The sequence below is a fragment of the Nerophis lumbriciformis genome, linkage group LG17 (assembly GCF_033978685.3).
Source record: "Nerophis lumbriciformis linkage group LG17, RoL_Nlum_v2.1, whole genome shotgun sequence".
NCBI classification, from domain to species: domain Eukaryota; kingdom Metazoa; phylum Chordata; class Actinopteri; order Syngnathiformes; family Syngnathidae; genus Nerophis; species Nerophis lumbriciformis.
The window spans coordinates 22082501-22106338 of NC_084564.2; the positions used below are offsets into that span (position 1 = coordinate 22082501).

General features: G+C 40.3%; 3 protein-coding genes across 7 annotated transcripts in view; 2 read left to right on the forward strand and 1 right to left on the reverse strand.

The window, feature by feature from the left end:
* gucy2f (guanylate cyclase 2F, retinal) overlaps window positions 1–1881 on the forward strand; it is a 32945-nt gene extending 31064 nt beyond the window's left edge. Inside the window, exons 17-19 of one of the 2 annotated variants that reach the window (XM_061972734.2) lie at window positions 599–684; window positions 804–877; window positions 1108–1234. In XM_061972734.2, the coding sequence (XP_061828718.2) occupies window positions 599–684; window positions 804–876 (159 nt within the window). In that variant the 3' untranslated portion in view covers window position 877; window positions 1108–1234. Of the gene's footprint in view, window positions 1–598; window positions 685–803; window positions 878–1107 lie in introns of both variants that reach the window. The other variant, XM_061972733.2, reaches the window with a different exon arrangement.
* Window positions 1882–4260: 2379 nt separating this feature from the next.
* Window positions 4261–14592, reverse strand: serpinh1b (serpin peptidase inhibitor, clade H (heat shock protein 47), member 1b). The gene is made up of 7 exons (XM_061972860.2): window positions 14480–14592; window positions 12583–12723; window positions 12319–12511; window positions 10495–10765; window positions 9122–9220; window positions 8809–9041; window positions 4261–6294 (listed from the first exon to the last, which is right to left on the reverse strand). The coding sequence occupies exons 2-7, from the start codon at window positions 12702–12704 to the stop codon at window positions 5992–5994; spliced, it is 1221 nt and encodes a 406-aa protein (XP_061828844.1). The 5' UTR covers window positions 12705–12723; window positions 14480–14592; the 3' UTR covers window positions 4261–5991.
* A 6769-nt stretch (window positions 14593–21361) lies between these two features.
* gdpd5b (glycerophosphodiester phosphodiesterase domain containing 5b) overlaps window positions 21362–23838 on the forward strand; it is a 75545-nt gene continuing 73068 nt past the window's right edge. For 2 of the 4 annotated variants that reach the window (XR_009816602.2, XM_061972740.2), the window contains exon 1: window positions 21362–21824. The gene's annotated coding sequence lies outside the window, so the exon portion shown is untranslated. The remainder of the gene's footprint in view (window positions 21825–23838) is intronic. The other 2 variants (XR_009816603.2, XM_061972741.2) reach the window with 1 other exon arrangement.

Genomic DNA, 23838 nt, shown 5'->3' on the forward strand with positions numbered 1-23838 from the left:
CAGGGAACGCCACCTCGTTCTTGCTTGAATTCAATACTGTTACTCACCTTCTTTATCAAAGTGCTGGCACTTGTTACTTTCATTGGCCACTTGGTGAAGTCATTTTGTAGTCGTACCCAAAAAAAACACAATGTTACACGCAACGTTTTGCCGTACAAAACTGGGTTGACTGTACTTCCTTGCGCTGTATTTACAACTACAGAAAGAAGTTTATCAGCCAGGAAGCATTTATTTCTTCTCATTTGTATTTGTAATGGGATTCAATAATATTTTTTATAGTACGAGTCCAAAGTTTTGGGACATTTTCTAATTAAAAAGAATACAAAACCTTTGAGGTTAGCCTACTCAGTCACTGAAAAACGAGATGCTCAAACGTACAGCTCCCAACTCCTAGCTAGCAGAGCGCCAGGCTTTAGTCTAAGACATGTAGCAAAGCAAGGTCTTTTTTTGTCTTTTTTTTAACCCTATGTGAAGTGACGGGTGTAGAGGTGGGCCAGAGTCATCATTAAAAAGTACTTTTGTGTGATTAGGGGAAAGGTAGGTGTCTATGCAGGATGTGGTGCCTATTTATTCAAGCATGATGTTTTTACATTACCAGGGGAAAGGCATTGAGGAGACTTACTGGCTGGTGGGCAAGTCGGACTTTGCAAAGCCTTTGCCGAAACCACCAGAGATCAAACCAGGGTGAGATACAAATGACCTTGTCTTGAAGTATAGATAAAGATGCATTATCAAACCCCCAATCACAGCCGATTGTTGCCATGACTTGTTTTTTCCACCACTGGTGCATTTTGAACTCCCAGGGAAGACAATCACGGCCTGAGCCCCGAAGACATAGCCGCGTACGAGCAAAAGAAAGCCGAGAAAAAGGCTTGAGGTAGAGCGAGACCTTGCATGCCAGCTGGTGTTGTGCTAGTGTGTCCTGGTGATGATTTCTCAATCTTGACTTAAGATCTGTCAGTCCCATTAATCTCTTGATCTCATCAACTAGTGAAAGGAGATTTGGGAAAAGATCGGCGTTGAGTTTTTGTGGCGTGCTTTCTATTCGCAGTGTGGTTTTCCCTTAAAAAGGAGGAAATAATGCAAAGATCTTCTTGTCTTGATTAGGGTCAATTGGCAGGAGATGGTGACGGAAGAGATCAAGAGCCTTTTCCGCAAGGCCAACAGGCAAGTGGACAAGCACAAAATGAGTGGGAAAGGAGGAAAGATGTGAGAGGGATAAAGAAGGGGAGCGGCCGTCTCTCTTTCACTCTCTCTCTCACCTCTGTGGCTTAACGCGGACTTCTTTAAGAGGATTGTCCATCCACTGGCTAATCTGCCTGCAGCCAACACAGCAGAACGTAACAGTGCTAATGTAATGAGACCGGCCTGGTAGGACCAATCTTCACTCATGCACTCAATCATGCACTGCTCACTGCACTCACTGGCCACTGAGTGGCCACCCAAATGAGAACAATGCACTTGGTGGATGCCTGTTCCACGACTCTTTGTGTTAGTGCTGTCATGAATGCTCACAACAGGGGACGGTTATTCAAATAGCTGGCTGCATATTGCACATTAATAACCCCGAAAGATGGAGGTACTGTACTTTTGACTCTTTTATTTCTCTTGTATGTGTAGCGGAGACAAGCAGGAGGCAGTGAAAATTGGTCAAGCTTTTATTGAGCATTGCTACTGCACGCTCTCTGTGTTGTTGCGTTTTTCTTGTTTCTTGCATTGGACTAAGAGAGCAGAGTCTACCAAGTCAATTTTGTTGTGTGTCACATACTTGGCCAATAAAGATGATTCTGATTCTGACAACACAGGCAATTTAAGATAGGGAGGCATTGTAAGTTGTAATAAATACATAAAATCATGAATATTAAAAAATATCACGTATAACATGATTAATTGATTTGAAATTTGTATTTTTACATACATACATACATACATATTATATAAACATTATTGATTAAATTAAATTAAGTAAATAAATAAAAAAAATATTATATTAAACTTTAAATAATATGATGCATTAAATGATAACATTTCATGATAAGTACAGTTATGATGATTAAAAATATTGCGATATAATGTAAGAATCATGAGCAAGAAAACTTGTTCGGTGGGATTTTTACTTGTCCAAAAAGTGCTTCGAAAGCTTACTAATAGATACCAGTGTTAATTTTGTTGACTAAAAGTTTTTGTCTTAGTTATCGTCAACAACCTATTTTCCCTTGACTGAAGTAGGACAATAATGAGTCAAAACAAAGTCACGTTGACGAAAACAATGACGAAATTAGTTGACAATTTAGTCGACGAATACACACGAGACGAAAATAATTGACAGAGATGAAATCCAATCAAATTTAATTTTGTCTTTGGGTGGGTGGGACAAGTTAGTAATCTATCCAATCACAGTAGCATGTAGGAAAGGGGCGGGGATAAATCACGACTGGGATCCAATCAGAACTATTACTACTACGATGTTTGGATTTTTCCCCGGGAAACAAGACTCTATTGTAGGGATGTAACGATAACTGGTAATAATGACGACGGCGACAACACTAGCGACAATTAGTATTACCCTTTTAAATTAAAATGATCAAAAAACAAGATTGATATGCTGCACTTTTATAAAATCACGGGCCACGGCGGATTTACTGCAGGTGCCAGCTCGCTAGCTTAAACGCTAACATGAAAACAAGAGACAACATACACCGATCTAAACTTCTAAAAACACATTACTGTCTGAGAAACTAAGTTATTCAGTTGTGCACATTGAACCTACAAGCTGTGCTCTCGTAGCAAGGAATTGTGATGATCGGTTTTTCCTCAGAGGAAAAGAGACGAGGTGTTTTTATGGTGCCTTCAAGTACCGCTGAATAGAGTAGGACAGACACAACGCCCGCCAGAAGTGATACATAATCAGATTAGATGTTATTTGTTACGCAAACAAACTAATATTTACAGTACAACAATAAAAGATGAGCTATTAAAACAGATAAAACACTAAACTCCAGTGAAACATAAACACAATAAATGGAAAAGTGTTTTTTCAAACAGTTGTATATTTATTATAATTATGTTTAAAAAGCTTTTTGAGCACATTCCACAATAATAATGATAACCGTGGTCATTTTGGTCACAATAACTGTGGTATGGAATTCTCATATTGTTACATCCCTATTTATTCTGTATTGTTACGCACATAATTACAATATGTCTTCTACCCGGACGATAGAGAAGACATATGGACACATTTTACCGTTGCAAGGTAGACAACAAGACACGTTGTAAACCATGTGGCTCCGTTTTCTCTGTTCAAAATACAACCAACTTGAAGCGTCTTCTGCAGGCCAATCATCAGGACATCTACGCAACAGTAAGTAGGCCTTAAGTGATATTTCCAAATGACTCATACTGTACTGAATTACTGTTACTATTAAAGACAGTAGAGAAAGAGCAAGACTGCTCACTAGACCACTACTTTTGTTGTACGTATAGGTGAGCTTGCCCGCCAATCTAGAATAAAACTAGTTTGTTTTTTCATTTTAGTCATGCATTATTCAACTTATTTTTTTTAAATGCTACATTTCAGCTTAAACAAGAACACACAATAAGGTTAGTGTGAAGTGTACTTATTGAAATATTCATGGAATGCAGGTCTTGTTGCGAATTGAGTTTTTGAGATGCTCTGCATTAGGGTTGTACGGTATACGATACTAATGAATCATATTCGGTACTATATCCGCCTCTGAAAAGTACCGGTCCGGCATCTCAACATCTTCTTTTGTTTAAAAAAAATGTATATTATGTTTATAAACTCAGGAAATATGTCCCTGGACACATGAGGACTTTTAATATGACCAATGTATGATCCTGTAACTAATTGGTATCGGATTGATACCCAAATTTGTGGTATCATCCAAAACTAATGTAAAGTATCAAACAACAGAAGAATAAGTGATTATTACATTTGAACAGAAATGTAGATGGAACATGTTAAAAGAGAAAGTAAGCTGATATTAACAGTAAATGAACAAGATTAATAATTCATTTTCTACCACTTTACAAAATAATAGATTGATAAATGACACAGTATGTTACTGCATATGTCAGCAACTAAATTAGGAGCCTTTTTTTGCTTACTTACTAATAAAAGACAAGTTGTCTTGTATGTTCACTATTTTATTTAAGGACAAACTTGCAATAAGAAACATATGTTTAATGTACCCTAAGATTTTTTGGTAAAATAAAGTCAATAATGCAATTTTTTTGTGGTCCTCTTTATTTAGAAAAGTACCGAAAAGTATTTAAATATATTTGGTACCGGTACCAAAATCTTGGTATTGGTACAACACGACTCTGCAATAATAATTAATAAAAGTGCTTTCAAAGCAACGTCCAAAAAAAATGAATTAAAAGTTGTCGTTACAGCAACTTCCGCTGGATCTCGTGGGCCTCCAAAGCAAATTCCCCCCTGGGGACTGCTATGTATTATTTTCTTTATTGTACATATTTATATGTTCTTTACTTCTACCTGAAAATAGGACTATATTTATTCATATAATTTATTTGCATTATTTTCTAATGACTCTGATTGCAAAAGAGATTTTTTAATCATATTTGCAGAGTTTGGCACATTTTTGAACCAGCACAACATGATCAGAAATGTTGAAAAATACCCCAAAAATGATGAATTAAACAACTTATTGTCACATCAAATCAGTTAGTTCTTTCTGCCACAGGAGGGCGCTCATGTTGCACATTAGACTTTTATGACCAAACCTTTTTACCAGCCTTTTGAAGAGTTCCCTGCTCACCATGAAGCCCCTACACTCCTTTGTGTGGGATAACCCAACAAAGACTTTTATTTAGTCTAGCAGGCGAGTCCAACAAGTCAAGCCTGACATTCTTTGAATAGTTGACTGCGGCAGATAAGCCCTGCTCATCTCATCCCAAACACGGGGACGCCCTTTGACCTCCAGCCGACTGGAAAGATTATCATCTCTATTTTGGTTTCTCACACCAAAAACAATCCAGGTTTTTTTTCCCCACTTTTTATTTAAAAAAGGATGACATTTTTGTTTGTTATCACACAATTCCTACAGCATTTTTTGTGGGTCAGCGTAAATTAAACTACATTTCCTCTGCAAGTTAAAGCCGGTACAATTCAGTGCAGGCAGAAAGACAAATAACAAGGAGTGGATTTAGAAGTCAAACAAGCCTGTGCAGTGATCTACTCGTCTTTAAACATTTAAAGGGTAGCCTGGCCTATACCGACAGTAAAATGTTGGAATGTCATACTTAATACAAAAATCTGTGCAATTCCGGTAGGACACATGTGAGTCAAACTAACTAACTGGCTAATGTTGGCATACTTACACTTAGCATGTGTCACATACCAAGTTATGACTCTGGGGTAAACGGTTGCAAAATTACCTTAAAAAGTTAGCATGCTAACAATTAGCATGTGTCACATACCCAGTTATACCTTCTCAGTGGCCTTGTGGTTAGAGTGTCCGCCCTGAGATCGGTAGGTTGTGAGTTCAAACCCCGGCCGAGTCATACCAAAGACTATAAAAATGGGACCCATTACCTCCCTTGGCACTCAGCATCAAGGGTTGGAATTGGGGGTTAAATCACCAAAATGATTCCCGAGCGTGGCCATTGCTGCTGCTCACTGCTCCCCTCACCTCCCAGGGGGTGGAACAAGGGAATCGGTCAAACGCAGAGAATAATTTCACCACACCTAGTGTGTGTGTGACTATCAGTGGTACTTTAACTTTTTTTATATGACTCTGGGATACTCTGGGGTAAACGGCTGCTAAATTACCTAAAAAAGTTAGCATGCTAGAATGCTAACGTTAGCATGCTAACAGTTATTTCAGCATTCAATTTAAGTGGAACTTTACGAGGAATAAGTTCAGTTATTAAATCCACAGTTTGCCTTCAAGGAATGTGTTCCTGAGGTAATGCTCTAAAAAACTAAGTATTTAAAAGTTAACATTATAGCTCGTCGCGCATCTTGTCCCCTTTGGGTCGAACCACTCTGCCCAGGTACAGGACAGAGTTGGTCTTGCTGTCCTTCACCAGGAAAATGAAAGGGTGGTCCACGTAGAAAAGCTTTGGGTCCTTCAGCCGCCCGCTGCCGAAGATGTTGGTGTCAAACGGGTTGCCTTCTGTGTTGAGCTCCAGGGCGGACGCGTGGAAGACGTTGGAGAGGTACAGGTCCTTCTTACCAGAGATGTTGGACAGGTCGGCCTTGGCTTTGTCCACTGCCTCCGTCAGGCCGAGCTCGGCCAGATGTTTCTACAATAGTGGGAAAAAGAGTGATTATAACCATAAACCTGGAAAAGGAACTCATCGGGATGCACCTGGCTGTACAGTATATAGTGGTGCATTCCATTTATACTTGGAAGTGGGAATTTCAACTGGAACGCCCCTCAAGGTCTGATTTCCTAGTTGGAATGTTGGAGCCTTCTCACCACCCCTGAGTTTGCTAAAAAGATGCCTGCGCTGAATGTAAACAATGATATAAGCTTCCGTTATTAGCTCTTGTGATTAGTTTTTGTGGCACTAAATCAGCCACATACGATGTATAGTTAGACGTTTATACAAGGTAACGTTACTGTAGTGTAAACTAAATGTTATGCATGTTATATACTGTACATGTTCTACATCGCTAGCAATAGCGTCTATGTTTACTCTTAATCCACCGTAATTGAAGGTTGCAGAAAGACTCCATATTTTCCCATAAGTTGTTTATATTCAAGGCAAGGCAAGCGCAAAAATAGCTTTGGAGGATGTGGCCATCTGGATTTGCGACCTCGTAACTGGAACGCTCACAACTTGGCTGTGACGTAATTCCCAGCTACGACTCCCAACTTTCTAGGTAAATAGAACGCACCATTAGACCAAGACTGATTATAGTATGAATCACAAACCGAAACAACCAAAAATAAATGTTCTTAGTTTCACTTAATTCCAGTTATGCCTACAAAGCGCCACTAGGTGTCAGTAATGCTCTGTAGTCACTTTACCTCTCCCATACACAAAGAGTGAGGCATTTTACTTTTTTGTAGTTTTATTATACATTGCTCTTCCCACTTTAAAGATACCCTATAACAGCAAATGTGACTTTTTAACAGTGATGTGTGTCCCTAGAGAAGTGTTTTTCAACCTTTTTTGAGCCAAGGCACAATTTTTGCGTTGACAAAAATCCGGAGGCACACCACCAGCAGAAATCATTAAAAAAGGAAACTCAGTTGACAGTAAAAAGTCATTGTCGCAATTGTTGGATATGACTTTAAACTATAACCAAGCATGCATCAATATAGCTATTGTCTCAAAGTAGGTGTACTGTCACCACCTGTCACATCACCCCCTGACTTATTTAGACTTTTTTGCTGTTTTCCTGTGTGTAGTGTTTTAGTTCTTGTCTTGCGCTCCTATTTTGGTGGCTTTTTCTCTTTTTTTTTGTACTTTCCTGTAGCAGTTTCATGTCTTCCTTTGAGCGATATTCCCCGCATCTACTTTGTTTTAGCAATCAAGAATATTTCAGTTTTTTTCATCCTTCTTCGTGAGATTGTCATGTCATGTTCGGATATACATTGTGGACGTCTCTGCTCCGCAGTAAGTCTTTGCTGTCATCCAGCATTCTGTTTTTGTTTACTTTGTAGCCAGTTCAGTTGAAGTTTTGTTCTGCATAGCCTTCCCTAACCTTCAATGCCTTTTCTTAGAGGCACTCACCTTTTGTTTATTTTTGGTTTAAACATTAGACACCTTTTTACCTGCACACTGCCTCCCGCTGTTTGCAATATCTACAAAGCAATTAGCGACCGGCTGCCACCTACTGGTATGGAAGAGTATTACATGGTTACTCTGCCGAGCTCAACAACAACACATCATTTGCAGACTATAATTACTGGTTTGCAGAAAAATATTTTTAACCCAAATAGGTAAAATTACATAATCTCCCACGGCACACCAGACCGTATCTCACGGCACACTAGTGTGCCGCGGCACAGTGGTTGAAAAACACTGCCCTAGAGCACCAAATATGAGTAAAATCGAACATTTCTCTTGCTTTTTGCATCACTTTTCACTAAAAGCTTGCTTTTCAAGTTCCAGGTTTTCATGAAGTCATGAGAAAAAGACTCAAGCAGGATAAGGCCACCCACCACTTCACAGAAGACAACAGTGAAAAAAGAAGCAGGCTTCGCTAGCATCTTAAAAAAAAAAAAAAGCCTGGACCCCTGCCAACTGTAAGTTTGAACAATTTTGTATTTTTTCAACAAACAGGCTAACCTAGCATGACGTTGCTGTCAGCGCCATGTTTGCACTGTGCTAGTGTTGCGAACACTAGCGTCCTTACTGTTATGTGACAAGAGTTACAGTGTATATGTAAAGTCGGAGTCAAAAACAGGTCATTCACGTTAAAGCTACAGACACACAATTGCAGCATCAACGATAGCTTCGGTTGTCTACTGCAGTGGTCCCCAACCTTTTTTTAACTGCGGACCGGTCAACGTATTTTTTTTTTTTGTCATAAAGAAATACAATCTGCTTATGGACTGTATCCCTGCAGACTGTATTGAGCTATATTGATATATAATGTAGGAACCAGAAATATTATTAACAGAAAGAAACAACCCTTTTGTGCGAATGAGTGTGAATGAGGGTTGGTGCACTATCTTGAGTTTTTTTGTTTTTGTTTTTGTTTTTTTCAGTACCAATCGATCCACGGAACGGTACCGGGCCGCGGCCCGGTGGTTGGGGACCACTGGTCTACTGTATTTAAAAGTGATGATTCCCCGGCCTCACCTGCAGGTTGTGGCTGGCTTCCACGGAGACCTTGGGCAGCGAGATGGCCACGGCCCTGTTCTCCATCTTGCTGAGCCAAGTGTCCACCTGCTTCCTGGTCAGCAGCTTTTCCAGGCGCTCCAGGGGCTCCAGGTGGTAGGGCATGATGAAGATCATGGAGGCCTGCTTCTTGCCCAGAGGCATGTCCAGCACGTACAGCTTGTTCTCCTTGTCCTCGTAGAAGTCGTACAGCCCTGATGGAGCCAGCAGAGCGCGTCAGGCGCCTCATCTTTAAAGTGCACGGACCAGAAAAAGATAAGGATAGGAAACGTACCTGTGCGGTGCATCATGGGAATGCTGACCGTGAAAGAGCGGGTCACCAGGAAGCCACGGTTGTCCACCATTTGTTCATGGAATTTCTCATCCCAGTGAGCTTTGGGAGGTAACACACGACACTTACTTTTACAAAAAGTTTTATATAAAGTTAGTTTTACTTTATTTGATTCTAACTTTGTTTTACTATGCATTAAAAAGCTATAATCAACATACCCTAAGGTGCGAGCACTGCTCACACGTTCCTCTGCGCACAGAAAATCTATGCCGTGCACAAAATAAAATCTAATCTAAACTCTAAACACAATAAACACATGACTATTTGTTCCGTAGGATTTTGCGATGCAACTCTGTGAGTGACAGGTGACAAAAAGCAAAACTCGCAGACAATATCAACAGTGTTCAATTATTGTAATGTCTGTCGAGATGCTTGTAAGAGGACAGGGATTCCATCGATCACTTTATCAAGTGAAACTGTTTTTTGTCGGCTGTTAACACATTAAAAACATCTGTAAAAAACGTTGATCGAGAAAAACTGGTCATTTTCTGCCATACGAACCAGGCTTCAACCAACTCTTTGTCATCTGTCATACCAACAGCAGCCACTTGCTCTCTCTCACCTGCCAACACACGACCTCATGGCACTTAGCCACTGATGCGTTTATGACCACACAAAAAGTCGGACAACTCCAACACTATACAAAGTGTAAATGCCAGGTCATTACACCGTGACTCCTCAATGAGATGTGTGCTTATTCTACTGTCATTTAGTAAGAATGTCAATTTATGTATATTATTCATGAAAGGCTGTTACTAGATAACAGAAATGCTAATAAAAATACACATTTTACAGACAGAAAGTTACAGGAATGTGCACTTTATCCCATGCTTACATCTCATTGTGCAACATGAGAATGTTTTAAGGGGAACAAAATGTGATCTCTCTAAGGGGTACAAATCCTTTCCAAAATAGAACTCAGAAATACAATTCTAGTACATAGCTCATGAAAAACAAGATTGTTTTGTTATTATAATAAAACATTTAACTTGAGTCAGGTTTAGGACAGGTGCGATGCTGTATGGCCACAGTGTGCACGTCTGATGTTGCTCACATGTCCTCCACTAAATGATCAGGGAGAGAACATTGGCTATAATATATGCCAAGTCTCAACATATGTTGACATATAAAGAGGGTCCCGCCCAGGGCGCCAATAAAGCAAAAAACATCAGATTGGTTAGCTTAGCAGCTATGCTATCTTAGGTTTGTGTGAAAAAGCAAATAATTTCATGGCTTATAATATATTTTATTCATAATAAATTGCTGTTATTTGTCGTATCACCTGGTTGGTCCATAACGAAATGATTTCTACTTACGCTTGAAGAACATAGCGTTGACGATCACGGCCCCGTCGGCGTTCTGCACGTCCTTGGTGACCTCTGGCAGCTTGCCATCAGTGGACTTGGCCGCCCACTCGTTGATGGAGTTGACGGCGCTCTTCTTGTCCCGGAAGTTGATCTTGGAGTGGTCGTAGTTGTAGTGCTTCTTGCTGGTCTTCACAAAGTCGTCTGTGAAGACCACCGAGCTGGGCCCGTACAAGCGGTTGTTGATCTTCCAGGTGGTGTTGCGCGTTTTGGCATCGCTCACCTGCGAACAGGAAGATGTGTTGCGTTATTCATCAGATCAATAGAAAGCTAGGTACTTCATTAATATTCACCATTTTCCATAATATGTTAGCCGGTATATATTTTAACATTTGTGCACAATAAGAAAAAGTCAGTAGATTTTATGGTAGAAAACCGGCCAGAATTTTACCGTAAAAAATAACAATCAAACCATTTTTCAATTCACATTAATTAATGCACTGTAGAAAAAAAGACTGCCGATTTGAGGACAAAAAAATGGCAGTTTTACTGGTAAAAATTACAGTTGTACCTTTTTTTCATTTATGGTATGCTGTAAAAAAATGATCTGAGATTTAAGGGTAAAAAAAAAGAAAAGTGGTAGCTCAGTCACAAAACTTTTATCGTAAAAACAACGGTGACTCCCTTTAAAAAAAAAAAACTGTTGATTTTAAGATTTTAAAAAAAATTGGCAGTTCATTGGCCACTAGTTTACTATAAAAATAACAGTGGTACATTTTTACCATTTAAAGTAATGCACTGTAAAAACAACGACAATAGATTTTACATTAAAAAAAAAACTGGCAGCTCAGTCGCAAAAGTTTTACTACAAAAATAACAGGTGTGCCTTTGTTCATTAATAGTATTACTGTTTTTAATAACAGTTGTACCTTTGTTCAATTATACTATTACTATTTCAATATACTATTACTATTTTAATAACAGTTGTACCTTTGCTCATTTATAGTAATGCAATGTAAAAAAAAAAGTATTTTACAGTAAAAAAGAAGTTCAGTTCTGTCGCCAGAATTTTACAGTAAATATATAACCGTGTTGCCTTTTTTCCAATTACAGTAATGCACTGTAAAAACGACTGTAAATTTCATAGCAAATACTGGCAGCTCAGTCGCCAGAGTTTTACCATAAAAATGGTACTTTTTTTTTCCATTTCCAGTAACGCACGGTAAAAACGATCATAGATTTACATTAAAGAAAAGGCAGCTCATTCGCCATAGTTTTACTGTAAACATAACAGTTGTCATTTTTTTATAATAATAATGTTGAAAAACTGTCAGCTCAGTGGCCAGAATGTTGCTGGAAAAATAACAGTGGTTGTAGCGGGGGCCAGCCTGTGGGGTTGGGCGATGTGTACGTTAGTAAACCTCAATCCCTGACAATCTGAATGGCAGTGTTGGTTTAGAGCACGGACATTTTAAAGGTTGAAATCTTTGTAAGACCTGCTACCATACACATTTTGTCTTCACTGCACTAATGGTCAATGACTCATGGACAGTTTGTTGCTAAGTTCTACAAATTTTGCTGGATGGCAGCCATGTTTTTCAACCAATCCTGCTCAAATTTGACACACATGTGCTTGTCAGTCCCCAAAATGTGTGTACCAAATTTGCTGGTGATTCGCCCAAACAACCTAAAGATGTTTGGTAGAGAAATTTCAAGTCAATCCGACTTATGGAGTTTATAACAGCGCCACCATGTGGTGTTTTAGTCAGAATAGAACAGGCAACACAGTAGGGGTGCGCAGCGGTTCTTGCAGTGTGGTGGAGTCAATGTTTATACCTGTGAGAGCAGCTCTGACAGGCCGGCGTGCAAATGCTCGTCCTTGATTTTGTCGGCGTGCAGCAACGTCTTGACCTGCGAGGCGGTGGACGATTTACCCCCGAGGGCCACCATGCCCAGCGAGGACGCCACCACCACGGGCGAGATGAGGATGTTCTCGGTGTCTTTGGCCTTGGCCATGTTGTGATAGAGGCTGGAATCAGGAGTGATCGTTCAGTCACAACAAAAGGGGCAAAATTGTGATTATTTGTCATGGTCACCGACCTAAAGGCCAGGTTGGCACTGGTGTCAGCCAGTGTGGAAGCGTGGCTGCTCAGCTTCTTGTCCTCTGCACAGGCCACCAGGGCCAGCAGGCAAAGAGCGACTACGACGTTGCTCAGCCACATCCTGTTTGTCTGCTAAAGCCTGCAAAAACAAAAGCAATAGCTCCCCTTTTAATTAGTCTGCAAAATTATGATCTTCTTCTTCTTCTTCTTTCGTTTCCGGCAGGCTGGACGCATCTTAGGCGTATTGCTGACCCCCACATGTGTTTGTCGGGTTTTCTTCAACACCTCAGATCTTACTATACAGTGCAGTCTTTGAAAAATATTTTAAAACCGCTTTTGCAGAATCTTGATGTCCCCAACTAATGCTATTCTCCAGTGACGTGTCTTTATTTCCAGTTCCGGGCAGTTTTGCGTACATGATTGTTCTCTCTCTATTATATCGGTTACAGACTGTTAAGAACATGGTTAACGCTCTCTTCTTCGCCACATGTGCATTTTCCTTCAGTGGGTTTGTTTACCCATCATCGTCAGCCCTTTATTTAGTGCAGTGATTCTCAAACTGTGGTACGGGCTCCATCTAGTGATAATGTGCGCCAAAGAATCACTTAATTAAATATTCAAACACAGTGTTACTGTTCAAACTGTGTGTAATGTTACAGTGGCCAAAAGTATTGAATAAATTTAATACTAAAATAAAACCTCAGTCTTGTTTTAAATGAATACCTCGGCCTACTATGCTACTTCATCTTAATCTTGGTCATTATGGTGGTACTTGGGGAGCCAAGTTTTTTCTGAGTTGGTTTTGATTGATTGATTGAAACTTGTATTAGTAGATTGCACAGTACAATACATATTCCGTACAATTGACCACTAAATGGTAACATCCGAATAAGTTTTTCAACTTGTCCACGTTAATCAATTCATGGTTCTTGAAGAAAGTTTGAGAACCAGTGATTTACTGCCCCAGCCTCCATCTTGTATTCACCATCGTGTACCTTTTCCCAAGTCTAAAGCCTTGTGTGAATTTGATATTGGGTTGCACTAAAGAATAAGAGACCCCTTACACCCCTGTCCCCACTCTTTTTGCCACATTTCTTTGCAGTGTTAAACTGTTTTCTGTATTTCTATTTAACGTCCTTCTTGCTGTATCCCCTGTACTCATACATGTGCAAAATGATGACGTATGGAGTGTGAGGTTGTAACGCTAGACTGTGAAGCTCTTGAGGTGGGGTCAGGAGGAGGGCCGACATGTTGCCTGCCACGTCAGCAGGGTCTGAGGCTGAGCTGCCGCCTACTTTGTGCCAGATGTAATCTGATGCCTGACTTTTCTTCTTCTTTTCAACGTGATGCAATGTTGCACATTTGATATCGTCTATAAATCCGTGCAAGATGGTTTGTTTCCACGGAAGCGGCGGAAATGCAACTTATCTCGCTCACTCAAGACGTTTGTGGCACTGTAAAAAATGACATTTAACTTTTTTTGCCACATACATTTTATACATATACCTTCAGCTCTTTTGATGTCTGTGATTTTCATTCTGAAAGACAAGAGGCGTATGCAGTAATGCCCATATAGGAGGCAGTGAAACACGTATCTTCATGCTAGAACCCCAACTTCACCACCTTTTGGATTTCAAATACTGCAGAAAATCATCTTGCACGTTTCCAGAAGAATTCATTCTTGCCAAATTGGAGCATAAAAGAGTTTGTTGACAAAGCAAACGTTTTTAAAGGAAAATAAATGTTTTATCCCAACTTTTTAAGGATGCAAACATGTTCAAATTAGTTAAGAGGGAGAAATGCACCACTGTGCCTTTAAAAGGCTTTAACAAAGCCACTATTCAAACTTTCCCTGCATTCCACATCCCCACTAAGTCTTATCTTCTGATCCTTACCTTGCTCAGATTTGCAGTGTTTCTCCTCTCTGTGGTGTCCTGTGGATTGTGCAAAACCCTCCTCGCTGCTGCTCTTTATAGCCGCTGATAGAAGTTTCTAGAAGTAGGAATGGGTGTTCAAATAGATTTCCTAAGGAAGGCGGGGGCTGGGACGTCCCCCCCTTTTGGAATACACAGACAGGGGGAGGGATGTTAGATTGCAACAACTGGTCTGGATTCAGCTTTTTAACTTCCTCCCAACCAGCTGTGACACACATAAACTGATTCTGGGTCAGTTGCAGTGTAAAGTTGCATTCTATATACATTTAATCTAGTGCAACTTTTCTGACTCAATCTCTAATTTGGTTTCATCATGTTAAAAATTGACCATTTTATATATTTTTTAATAACTTCATGACAAATACAAACACAAACCTATTTAATACCGATACTTTCTTACATATACTTCTTAACATTCTCAGTGTGTTTACCCTTTTTGGAACAGCGGTCATCTCTAGCCTTTGAAAGTCTGGAAATTCAAAAAATAATTTTCGCCAACTTCAAAGCTCCACTTAAAATTTAGTTGTGAAAATCTTGATTTGAATGCAAGATTTCAAAGGCCCTTCTCCCCCCCACTAGTGCCACGTCACAGTCTGTCAAACACAGCCAGTTGTTTGGAGGCAGAAAGATGGTTGACCACTGTTGAAAAATCATTTTTATTTACTCAGTTTTGCACCAACATTGAGGATTATATAGCTATGTAACAGTAGTATAAGGGGGCCATCATGTACTCCCTTTCACACTGCCTGTAAAAGCCACATTTTTTCTGGGCTGTACTGTATTAAAGCCCGTAAAACCCAATGAAAGGACCACGTTGAATAGTTAAAAGTAGTTTCAGAGCCGTAAAAAGTGCAATAAAGTTGCATTGCAGAGTTCTGGGTCAAATGTGGATAATTCTTCTGTTAACTCCCATTTTTGCAGGATTTCCAGGTGAAAATGGTTTTTAAAAAGGCATAAGTTCCCCGCTATTGCTTATTCTAAACCAGTGATTCTCAAACTGGATCATCGCCAAAGTATGATTTGATTTAAGTACAGTGTTTTAATTTCCTATATTGAAACACAGTGTTACTGTTCAAACTATTTGCAATATTACAGTGGCCAAAATATTAAATAAACTTGTTAAATAAAGCCTTGTTTTTAGTGAAGACTTAGCCCTACTACGCTACTGCCTTTTAATGTTGGTCATCATGGTGGTACTTGGAGAGCCAACTTTTTTCTGAGGTGGTACTTGGTGAAATAATTTTGAGAACAACAGTTATAAACTACAGAGAAGGAATTCATTTCTCCTGACATGCAGGCGACAAGTGTTGACTCGCCTAACTAACGTCATTGCCTAAACAGTTAAGCATGGTGGTGGTAGTGTCATAGTCTGAAGCTGCATGAGTGCTGCCGGCTTATGTGTGTACTGTATTGTTGACATATGAGAAAATATACTGAATACAACCGACCACACCAAAATAGGCATAAAAAATGCAATATGAGTTTGCATGGCGTAACTATTAAAACTCATTTGTATACTCTAGCCTTTAAATAGCCCCCCTGTTAGACCAGTTGATCTGCCGTTTCTTTTCTTTTCTCCTCTGCTCCCCTATTCTTTGTGGAGGGGGGGGGGGGGGGGGCACAGGTCCGGTGGCCATGGATGAAGTGCTGGCTGTCCAGAGTCGGGACCCGGGGTGGACCGCTCGCATGTGCATCGGCTGGGAACATCTCTGCGCTGCTGACCCGTCTCCGCTCGGGATGGTGTCCTGCTGGCCCCACTATGGACTGGACTCTTACTATTATGTTGGATCCACTATGGACTGGACTCTCACAATATTATGTCAGACCCACTCGACATCCATTGCTTTCGGTCTCCCCTAGAGGGGGGGGGTTACCCACATATGCGGTCCTCTCCAAGGTTTCTCATAGTCATTCACATCGAAGTCCCACTGGGGTGAGTTTTTCCTTGCCCTTATGTGGGCTTTGTACCGAGGATGTCGTTGTGGCTTGTGCAGCCCTTTGAGACACTTGTGATTTAGGGCTATATAAATAAACATTGATTGATTGATTGATTGACCCCCGTCCCGCCATTAACCCTACCCACCCCCCAAAGGGTTGTTGTTCATCCTGCCAAAGAGCCACAAACAGTTTGCACTAAAATTCCTCACCTAGAGACCAATCTCTGGGTCAACAACATGTCCAATCAAATATCCTAATACACATCAGTGGACTATAGGAACCCTTTTGTAGTTCTATAGGTGCATATGCAACCATAAAAGGGAACAGGAAGGTCAGGAAACGTGATGGAACTGAATTTTTTACGATTATTTTAGGACGATTCCAGTTAGATCTGAAGTATAAGCCTCATTGGGAGGAGCCATGGTTACATAACCATAACCACATTGTACTATTTTAGAAAAACTGACAATCATCACAAGTTAAACCTCCTTTCAGACTTGAAAAGTGCTTCATTCTTTGGTTAATTTATATGTTTGTACATGCCCCTAAAGCTGACCAACACGCCGGATTGTAGTCAACTGGAGGCGTGTCTTAATGAAATTAAACAATGGATGTCCGCTAACTTCTTGCAACTCAACGCCAAGAAAACGGAAATGCGGATTATCGGTCCTGCTAAACACCGACATTTATTTAATAATACCACCTTAACATTTGACAACCAAACAATTACACAAGGCGAGTCAGTAAAGAATCTGGGTATTATCTTCGACCCAACTCTCTCCTTTGAATCACACATTAAGAGTGTTACTAAAACGGCCTTCTTTCATCTCCGTAATATCGCTAAAATTCGTTCTATTTTATCCACTAGCGACGCTGAGATCATTATTCATGAGTTCGTTACGTCTCGTCTCGACTACTGTAACGTATTATTTTCGGGTCTCCCTATGTCTAGCATTAAAAGATTACAGTTGGTACAAAATGCGGCTGCTAGACTTTTGACAAGAACAAGAAAGTTTGATCATATTACGCCTATACTGGCTCACCTGCACTGGCTTCCTGTGCACTTAAGATGTGACTTTAAGGTTTTACTACTTACGTATAAAATACTACACGGTCTAGCTCCGTCCTATCTTGTTGATTGTATTGTACCATATGTCCCGGCAAGAAATCTGCGTTCAAAGAACTCCGGCTTATTAGTGATTCCCAGAGCCCAAAAAAAGTCTGCGGGCTATAGAGCGTTTTCTATTCGGGCTCCAGTACTATGGAATGCCCTCCCGGTAACAATTAGAGATGCTACCTCAGTAGAAGCATTTAAGTCCCATCTTAAAACTCATTTGTATACTCTAGCCTTTAAATAGACCCCCCTTTAGACCAGTTGATCTGCCGTTTCTTTTCTTTTCTCCTCTGCTCCCCTCTTCCTTGTGGAGGGCGGGGGGCACAGGTCCGGTGGCCATGGATGAAGTGCTGGCTGTCCAGAGTCGGGACCCGGGGTGGACCGCTCGCCTGTGCATCGGCTGGGAACATCTCTGCGCTGCTGACCCGTCTCCGCTCGGGATGGTGTCCTGCTGGCCCCACTATGGACTGGACTCTTACTATTATGTTGGATCCACTATGGACTAGACTCTCACAATATTATGTCAGACCCACTCGACATTCATTGCATTCGGTCTCCCCTAGAGGGGGGAGGTTACCCACATATGCGGTCCTCTCCAAGGTTTCTCATAGTCATTCACATCGACGTCCCACTGGGGTGAGTTTTTCCTTGCCCTTATGTGGGTTTTGTACCGAGGATGTCGTTGTGGCTTGTGGAGCCCTTTGAGACACTTGTGATTTAGGGCTATATAAATAAACATTGATTGATTGATTGATGTTTTTGTTTGTGCTATGTACTTTTTAGATTGAGAATAATGCAAAAGTTATGCAGGCTACTGAAGAAGGTGGACCTTGTCACAGTCGTGTCCTCACTTAGTACCATCTGTGTGATTGTCCAGTGGACTGCCAGAGGAGAAAGGGGACTTCCTGTTTATCTTTTCCTCTAATATAAATCCCAGCTGGACAGTAACTGTTTGTAGATCCTGAAACTGTAGGCCAGTCTTTTCCTAACTTACTGTATAGTCAGAAGTCAGGGGAAAATGTCAAAAGCTACTGTTATGCACACATTTCCCTATAATTTTACCATATGAATGACACCGCCATGTGTTGCAGTCGAAGACAGGGCAGAGAAGACATGGCAACTGTAAAGCTGGAGTTTAAATTGAGCTGAGAATAAGGTACAAGTTTAACCCCTAATATATGCTTAGTGCTTGCTGCAGTTGAGCAAATAAACACCGAAAATAGGAATAAAGTAGTACAGGGGTTTAAAACTAATTTACATTGAGGGCCACATCACAGTTATGGTCGAGCTCAAAAGGTCGCTTGTAGCACTGAATAATATATGAATATGAATGGTAAATGGGTTGTACTTGTTTAACGCTGTTTTACCTTCAAGGTACTTAAAGCGCTCTGACATTATTTCCACATTCACCCATTCACACACACATTCACACACTGATGGCAGGAGCTGCCTGCAAGGGTGAAGTGTCTTATGATATTATTGCGCAATTGTCTATGCCAGTGATTCTCAATCTGTGGGACACATACCATTAGTGATACACGGGCTCTATCTAGTTGCACGCCAAGAAATCATTTAGTTAAATATTCAAACAGTGCTACTGTTCAAACTGTGTGTAATTAGACAGTGGCCAAAAATAATACATCCATCCATCCATCCATCTTCTTCCGCTTATCCGAGGTCGGGTCGCGGGGGCAGCATCCTAAGCAGGGAAGCTCAGACTTCCCTCTCCCCAGCCACTTCGTCCAGCTCTTCCTGTGGGACCCCGAGGCGTTCCCAGGCCAGCCGGGAGACATAGTCTTCCCAACGTGTCCAGGGTCTTCCCCGCGGCCTCCTACCGGTCGGACGTGCCCTAAACACCTCCCTAGGGAGGCGTTCGGGTGGCATCCTGACCAGATGCCCGAACCACCTCATCTGGCTCCTCTCGATGTGGAGGAGCAGCAGCTTTACTTTGAGCTCCCCCCGGATGGCAGAGCTTCTCACCCTATCTCTAAGGGAGAGCCCCGCCACGTATTTGTTAAATAAAAACCTCTGCTTTGTTTTTAATGAATCGTTAGGCATACTACGCTATTGTATTTTAATGTTGGCCATTTTGGTGGTACTCGGAGAGCCAAGGTACTTGGTGAAAAAAGTTTGAGAACCAAACCACTGGTCTAAGCATTTGTTTGGATTTTTTACACTGTCAAAAATGTCCCGCACCAGAATAAAATTGTTTGGAATGTATGATCAAATATTTGTTACATTATTAGATAAAAATAAAGTTTAAAAGACATGCAATCGCATGCAGTACTGTAAAAAAAAAATGCAGAGAACAATTTTGCCACACCTAGTGTGGGTGTGACAATCATAGGTACTTTAACATGTTTTGTTTTTTTGTTTTTTTGTCAAAATGGAAAGAATGAATACGTTTAGTGAAAAAAGATAAAGTACTTTAATGACGCATATTATTTCCAGGCTTTTGTGGGCCGTATAAAATTACGGGCCACATCTTGAGTTTGACACTTGTGCAAAAGTGGAAACTATGGTAAAGTACCAGCGTTTTTCCATATTATTTTAATCCTAATATTTAATGTGTAAGTCCTTACCACACTACTTTTTGAAAAGTGGGTGACAGCAAATAAACACCCGATGACATGCGGTAGATTGGCAACAGTAAATTGTCCCTAGTGTGTGAATGTGAGTGTGAATGTTGTCTGTCTGTCTGTGTTGGCCCTGTGATGAGGTGGCGACTTGTCCAGGGTGTACACCGCCTTCCGTCCGAATGCAGCTGAGATAGGCTCCAGCCCTTCCGCGACCCCAAAAAGGGATAAGTGGTAGAAAATGGATGGATGGACATGCGGTAAAAGAAAATGGATGAATGGCATTTCATTAGGCTACAGCTACACTAATAAAAAAGAGAGCTCTCCCTATTGGATTTTAACAGCAGTTGCATTGCACTGTGGACTAACAGCCACTAGACGGCGCTAAACGCATGCAAATAAATAATATGTGAGGAGAAATGCATCATTTTGCAGCTGTACAATCAAAAGGGACTAATGTACTTTAACTAGTTATTTATTCTTTGCACACCTACAGGAAATGCATTTCTCAGTCAGCCAGCACTGTATTCATTTGGAAACACAAGAAAACGTGCTGCAATAAATATCACCTGCAGAGCAGATCCCCACTCATCATCCAGCCCATCCTGCAGGCGGATGCTGCTGGCATTTTGAAATGGGTGCAGCTCAATAGAAGCTTAGCAGCTGGAACTGCTGACTAATCTTCAACCTGTGGAGAGAGGAAGTGAAAAGCCCAGGTGAGCTGCTGCATCTAAATAGTAAATGCACCTGCAGATGCAAGACACAAAATTATGAAAGTATAGCACTCTTGCAAAGATGCTACGTCATTGAGTGGTCCATTGGGCTATGATTTGTGCATGTGTGCAAACATGAAACAAAAATTAGAAACCATGTAAATGATAGTGAGAAGGAAAGGGGCTTCTTAAGATTCTAATTTTAATCCGTAGGCAAAGCACACAACTCTTGGGTGTTTATGGCCTCTCATATCTGTCAATGTCAACACAGTTAGATTTTGATAAACCTACAATAAACAGACAGCATGGCTCCTATGGCTACTCGCCAGTGAATGACATGAACCTGTGATGCGTTCAAGTACCCTCGGAGTGTTTGCCATTGACGAACTCACTTGACGAATAAATACAAAGCATAATATACTCACTAAACGTTCAAGCGCAACTGTGGATGGTAATGATACGCCATGAATATGTTTCAGCATAAAAACTGACACAACCGATATAAAAATTGTGGACATAACGTGAGAAGATCTGGAAGATGATGGGAAATCCCATGCCCGGTGAACGTGCATGCCGGCCGGGTGTAAAGTCAGCTTGGTGACTGTCTCCCTCCCTGTTACAAGAGAGCTGCGGATAAAAAAGCTCCGACACTCCACCTACCTTTACAAGTGCTTTGAGTCATTATAGTAGACGACGCTCATCGAGGAGGATGAAGGAGATACCACCAAAAGAAGCTACTATTATAGGAAAAATCTGCGCTTTTAGCTTTTAAGTACTAAAGACAACGTTCGCTCTTGTGTGTGAGACACGTTTGCCCTTTTTTTTGTTTTCGGTAGTAAACTTTTGATATTGTTAGCATTTATCGACTTTGTCAGAATATATCGGCCACTAAGTTCTCTTTTTAAATTGGAAAAATACTTTAAATTCCATTAATACCTGGAAGAAAAGTACAAAGACGGTGACAGGTGAGTTTTGTTGCCAACTGGACTTTCATGTACAAACCTTGTGATGACCCGGATGTGCATGTATTTAAAAACAACACACACGTGCGCTAAACGTTTATAAAATGTTTGATTATACCAATCTTTATGACATTGCTCTGTTATATGGCCAGGTTATCAGATTGTGTTTATGTTCCAACTTGATTATGTTGACTGTTTTAATGTGATAAATTAAAAATGGATTAGATATACTTTAGAGTAGTCAGTGTACAGCTTGTATAACTGTAGATTTACGTTGCACTGAAAACAACTCTACAGACAGCTATTATTTTCCAAATATCTGAGTGGATACGTAGAGAATTTTTTGTTTGCCTACAGTAAAAAAGTCATGTTCTGGGGCTGCATGAGTCCTGCCGGCACGGGGAAGATGCTGTTCATTAATTGGAAACATTAGTTCCAACATGTATTGTGACATTGTGAAGTACAGCATGAAAACATCATTGCCGTCTATCAACAAGTCAAAGAGACTTGGGTTTCTTGTGTGTGTCCGCGGTCACCTGCCTGGGTTTTTTTGGTTTGTAGCGGAAGATGAAGGATTTCATGTGTCTGTGTCTGTTAACAGCGCTACATGTATGTTTTTCACATGTTATAGCTCAGTGAGCCGTCCCCCGTCTGGACGCGATTATTTACGCAATTTTTCCTCTAGTGGACAAGCTCAATTATTTTAGTAATCATTGTTTGTCAGGGTATTTGGAGAAAACACAATTCATTGCCTCATTGTTTATTTTTAGGAAAATAGTTGAAATGCTTACCATAACCTTATTTTTTTTCCACCAATGAGGGATGTAATAATATAAAAATTTCACATCTGTGTTTTTATTATCGCAGCTTTGTGGTAAAAAGTACACACACTGAAATATTTTCACCAAGTTATTTTTTTAAATAACCAAAATAAACACGCTGTTAAAAGAAACCCCACTATTTTGCATGTTTTAGGTTTCTTATCCTTCGCTTATTGTGTTTTAGTGTAATTATTTCATCTGTTTTAATGGCTAAGCTTTTATTGTTTTAAATATTGGTTTGTACTGTAGCACTTTTAAGACTTATTTGAATTAAAAGTCCGTAAAAAATAAAACCAATTATTAATATCTATACTTTTTGGCGTACGTTATGGCGTCCTACTCTTTGAACGCACCATAAAAACAACTGTCTTGTATGCCTCTGACTGTAGAACGATCACTCTGTTCTCGGTTCAGTGTGTACAATTGAATATCTTAGTTGATCAGACAGTAATGTGTTTACACAAGTTTAGATTGGGGTATGTTGTTTTTAACGGGGAAAAATGTTAATGTCTGTTTTTTTGTTAGCATTTAAGCTAACTGGCTGGCGCTAGTCAGTCCGCAAGTTTATGAAAGTGCAGTTATCAATCACGTTTTTTTGCAAATTTAAATCTAAAACGATAACACTAACGATCTGGAGTTTTATCATTAATACCATTGATCGCTACATCCCTATCATCAAGATTAAAAAAGCACTTTTAACATGTCTGTATTAATAACATTTGTAAAAAAAAATTCAGTACAAAATCTACGCTGTTCGCTAGCACACATATCATGACTCCTGCACACCACCGCCTTAATGTGTACTCTATTTTTCTCGGGCGTGCAGAAACTATATCTGCGTTTTAAGGTTCCGCGCTTTCAATACAGTCCAGGTTTTTATCAATTCATATTAGTTACTCTCATTGAATGATCATTCTTAGCAAGAGAACATAAATCACAGACCTTTTATAATATAATTATTCGATTTATTGTCGCAGCCCTACCAGAGTCATCAACAAGTTGGATTATTTGATTGGGCGCTCAACTTCGTGGAATGATATGTAGAGACAGTATATTAACTTTTGGCTGAAAAGTGGGGCTTATGAAAACCGAGATACCAGTATACTCACTTTTATGAGATACAGTGGTAAAAGCATGTTGCGTTCCACCACCGAAACACTCGTTTCTCAAATCAACCTATTGAAATCAATGGAAAT

What these genes read in the sequence shown, in the direction of transcription:
- serpinh1b (XM_061972860.2), bottom strand. Translation starts at nt 12,704, where the DNA reads ATGTGGCTGAGCAACGTCGTAGTCGCTCTTTGCCTGCTGGCCCTGGTG. An exon ending in TGTCAGAGCTGCTCTCACAG is followed by an intron (nt 10,766 to 12,318) that starts GTATAAACATTG and finishes TCCTGTTCGCAG; the next exon opens with GTGAGCGATGCCAAAACGCG. An exon ending in AAGCCAGCCACAACCTGCAG is followed by an intron (nt 6,295 to 8,808) that starts GTGAGGCCGGGG and finishes CCACTATTGTAG; the next exon opens with AAACATCTGGCCGAGCTCGG.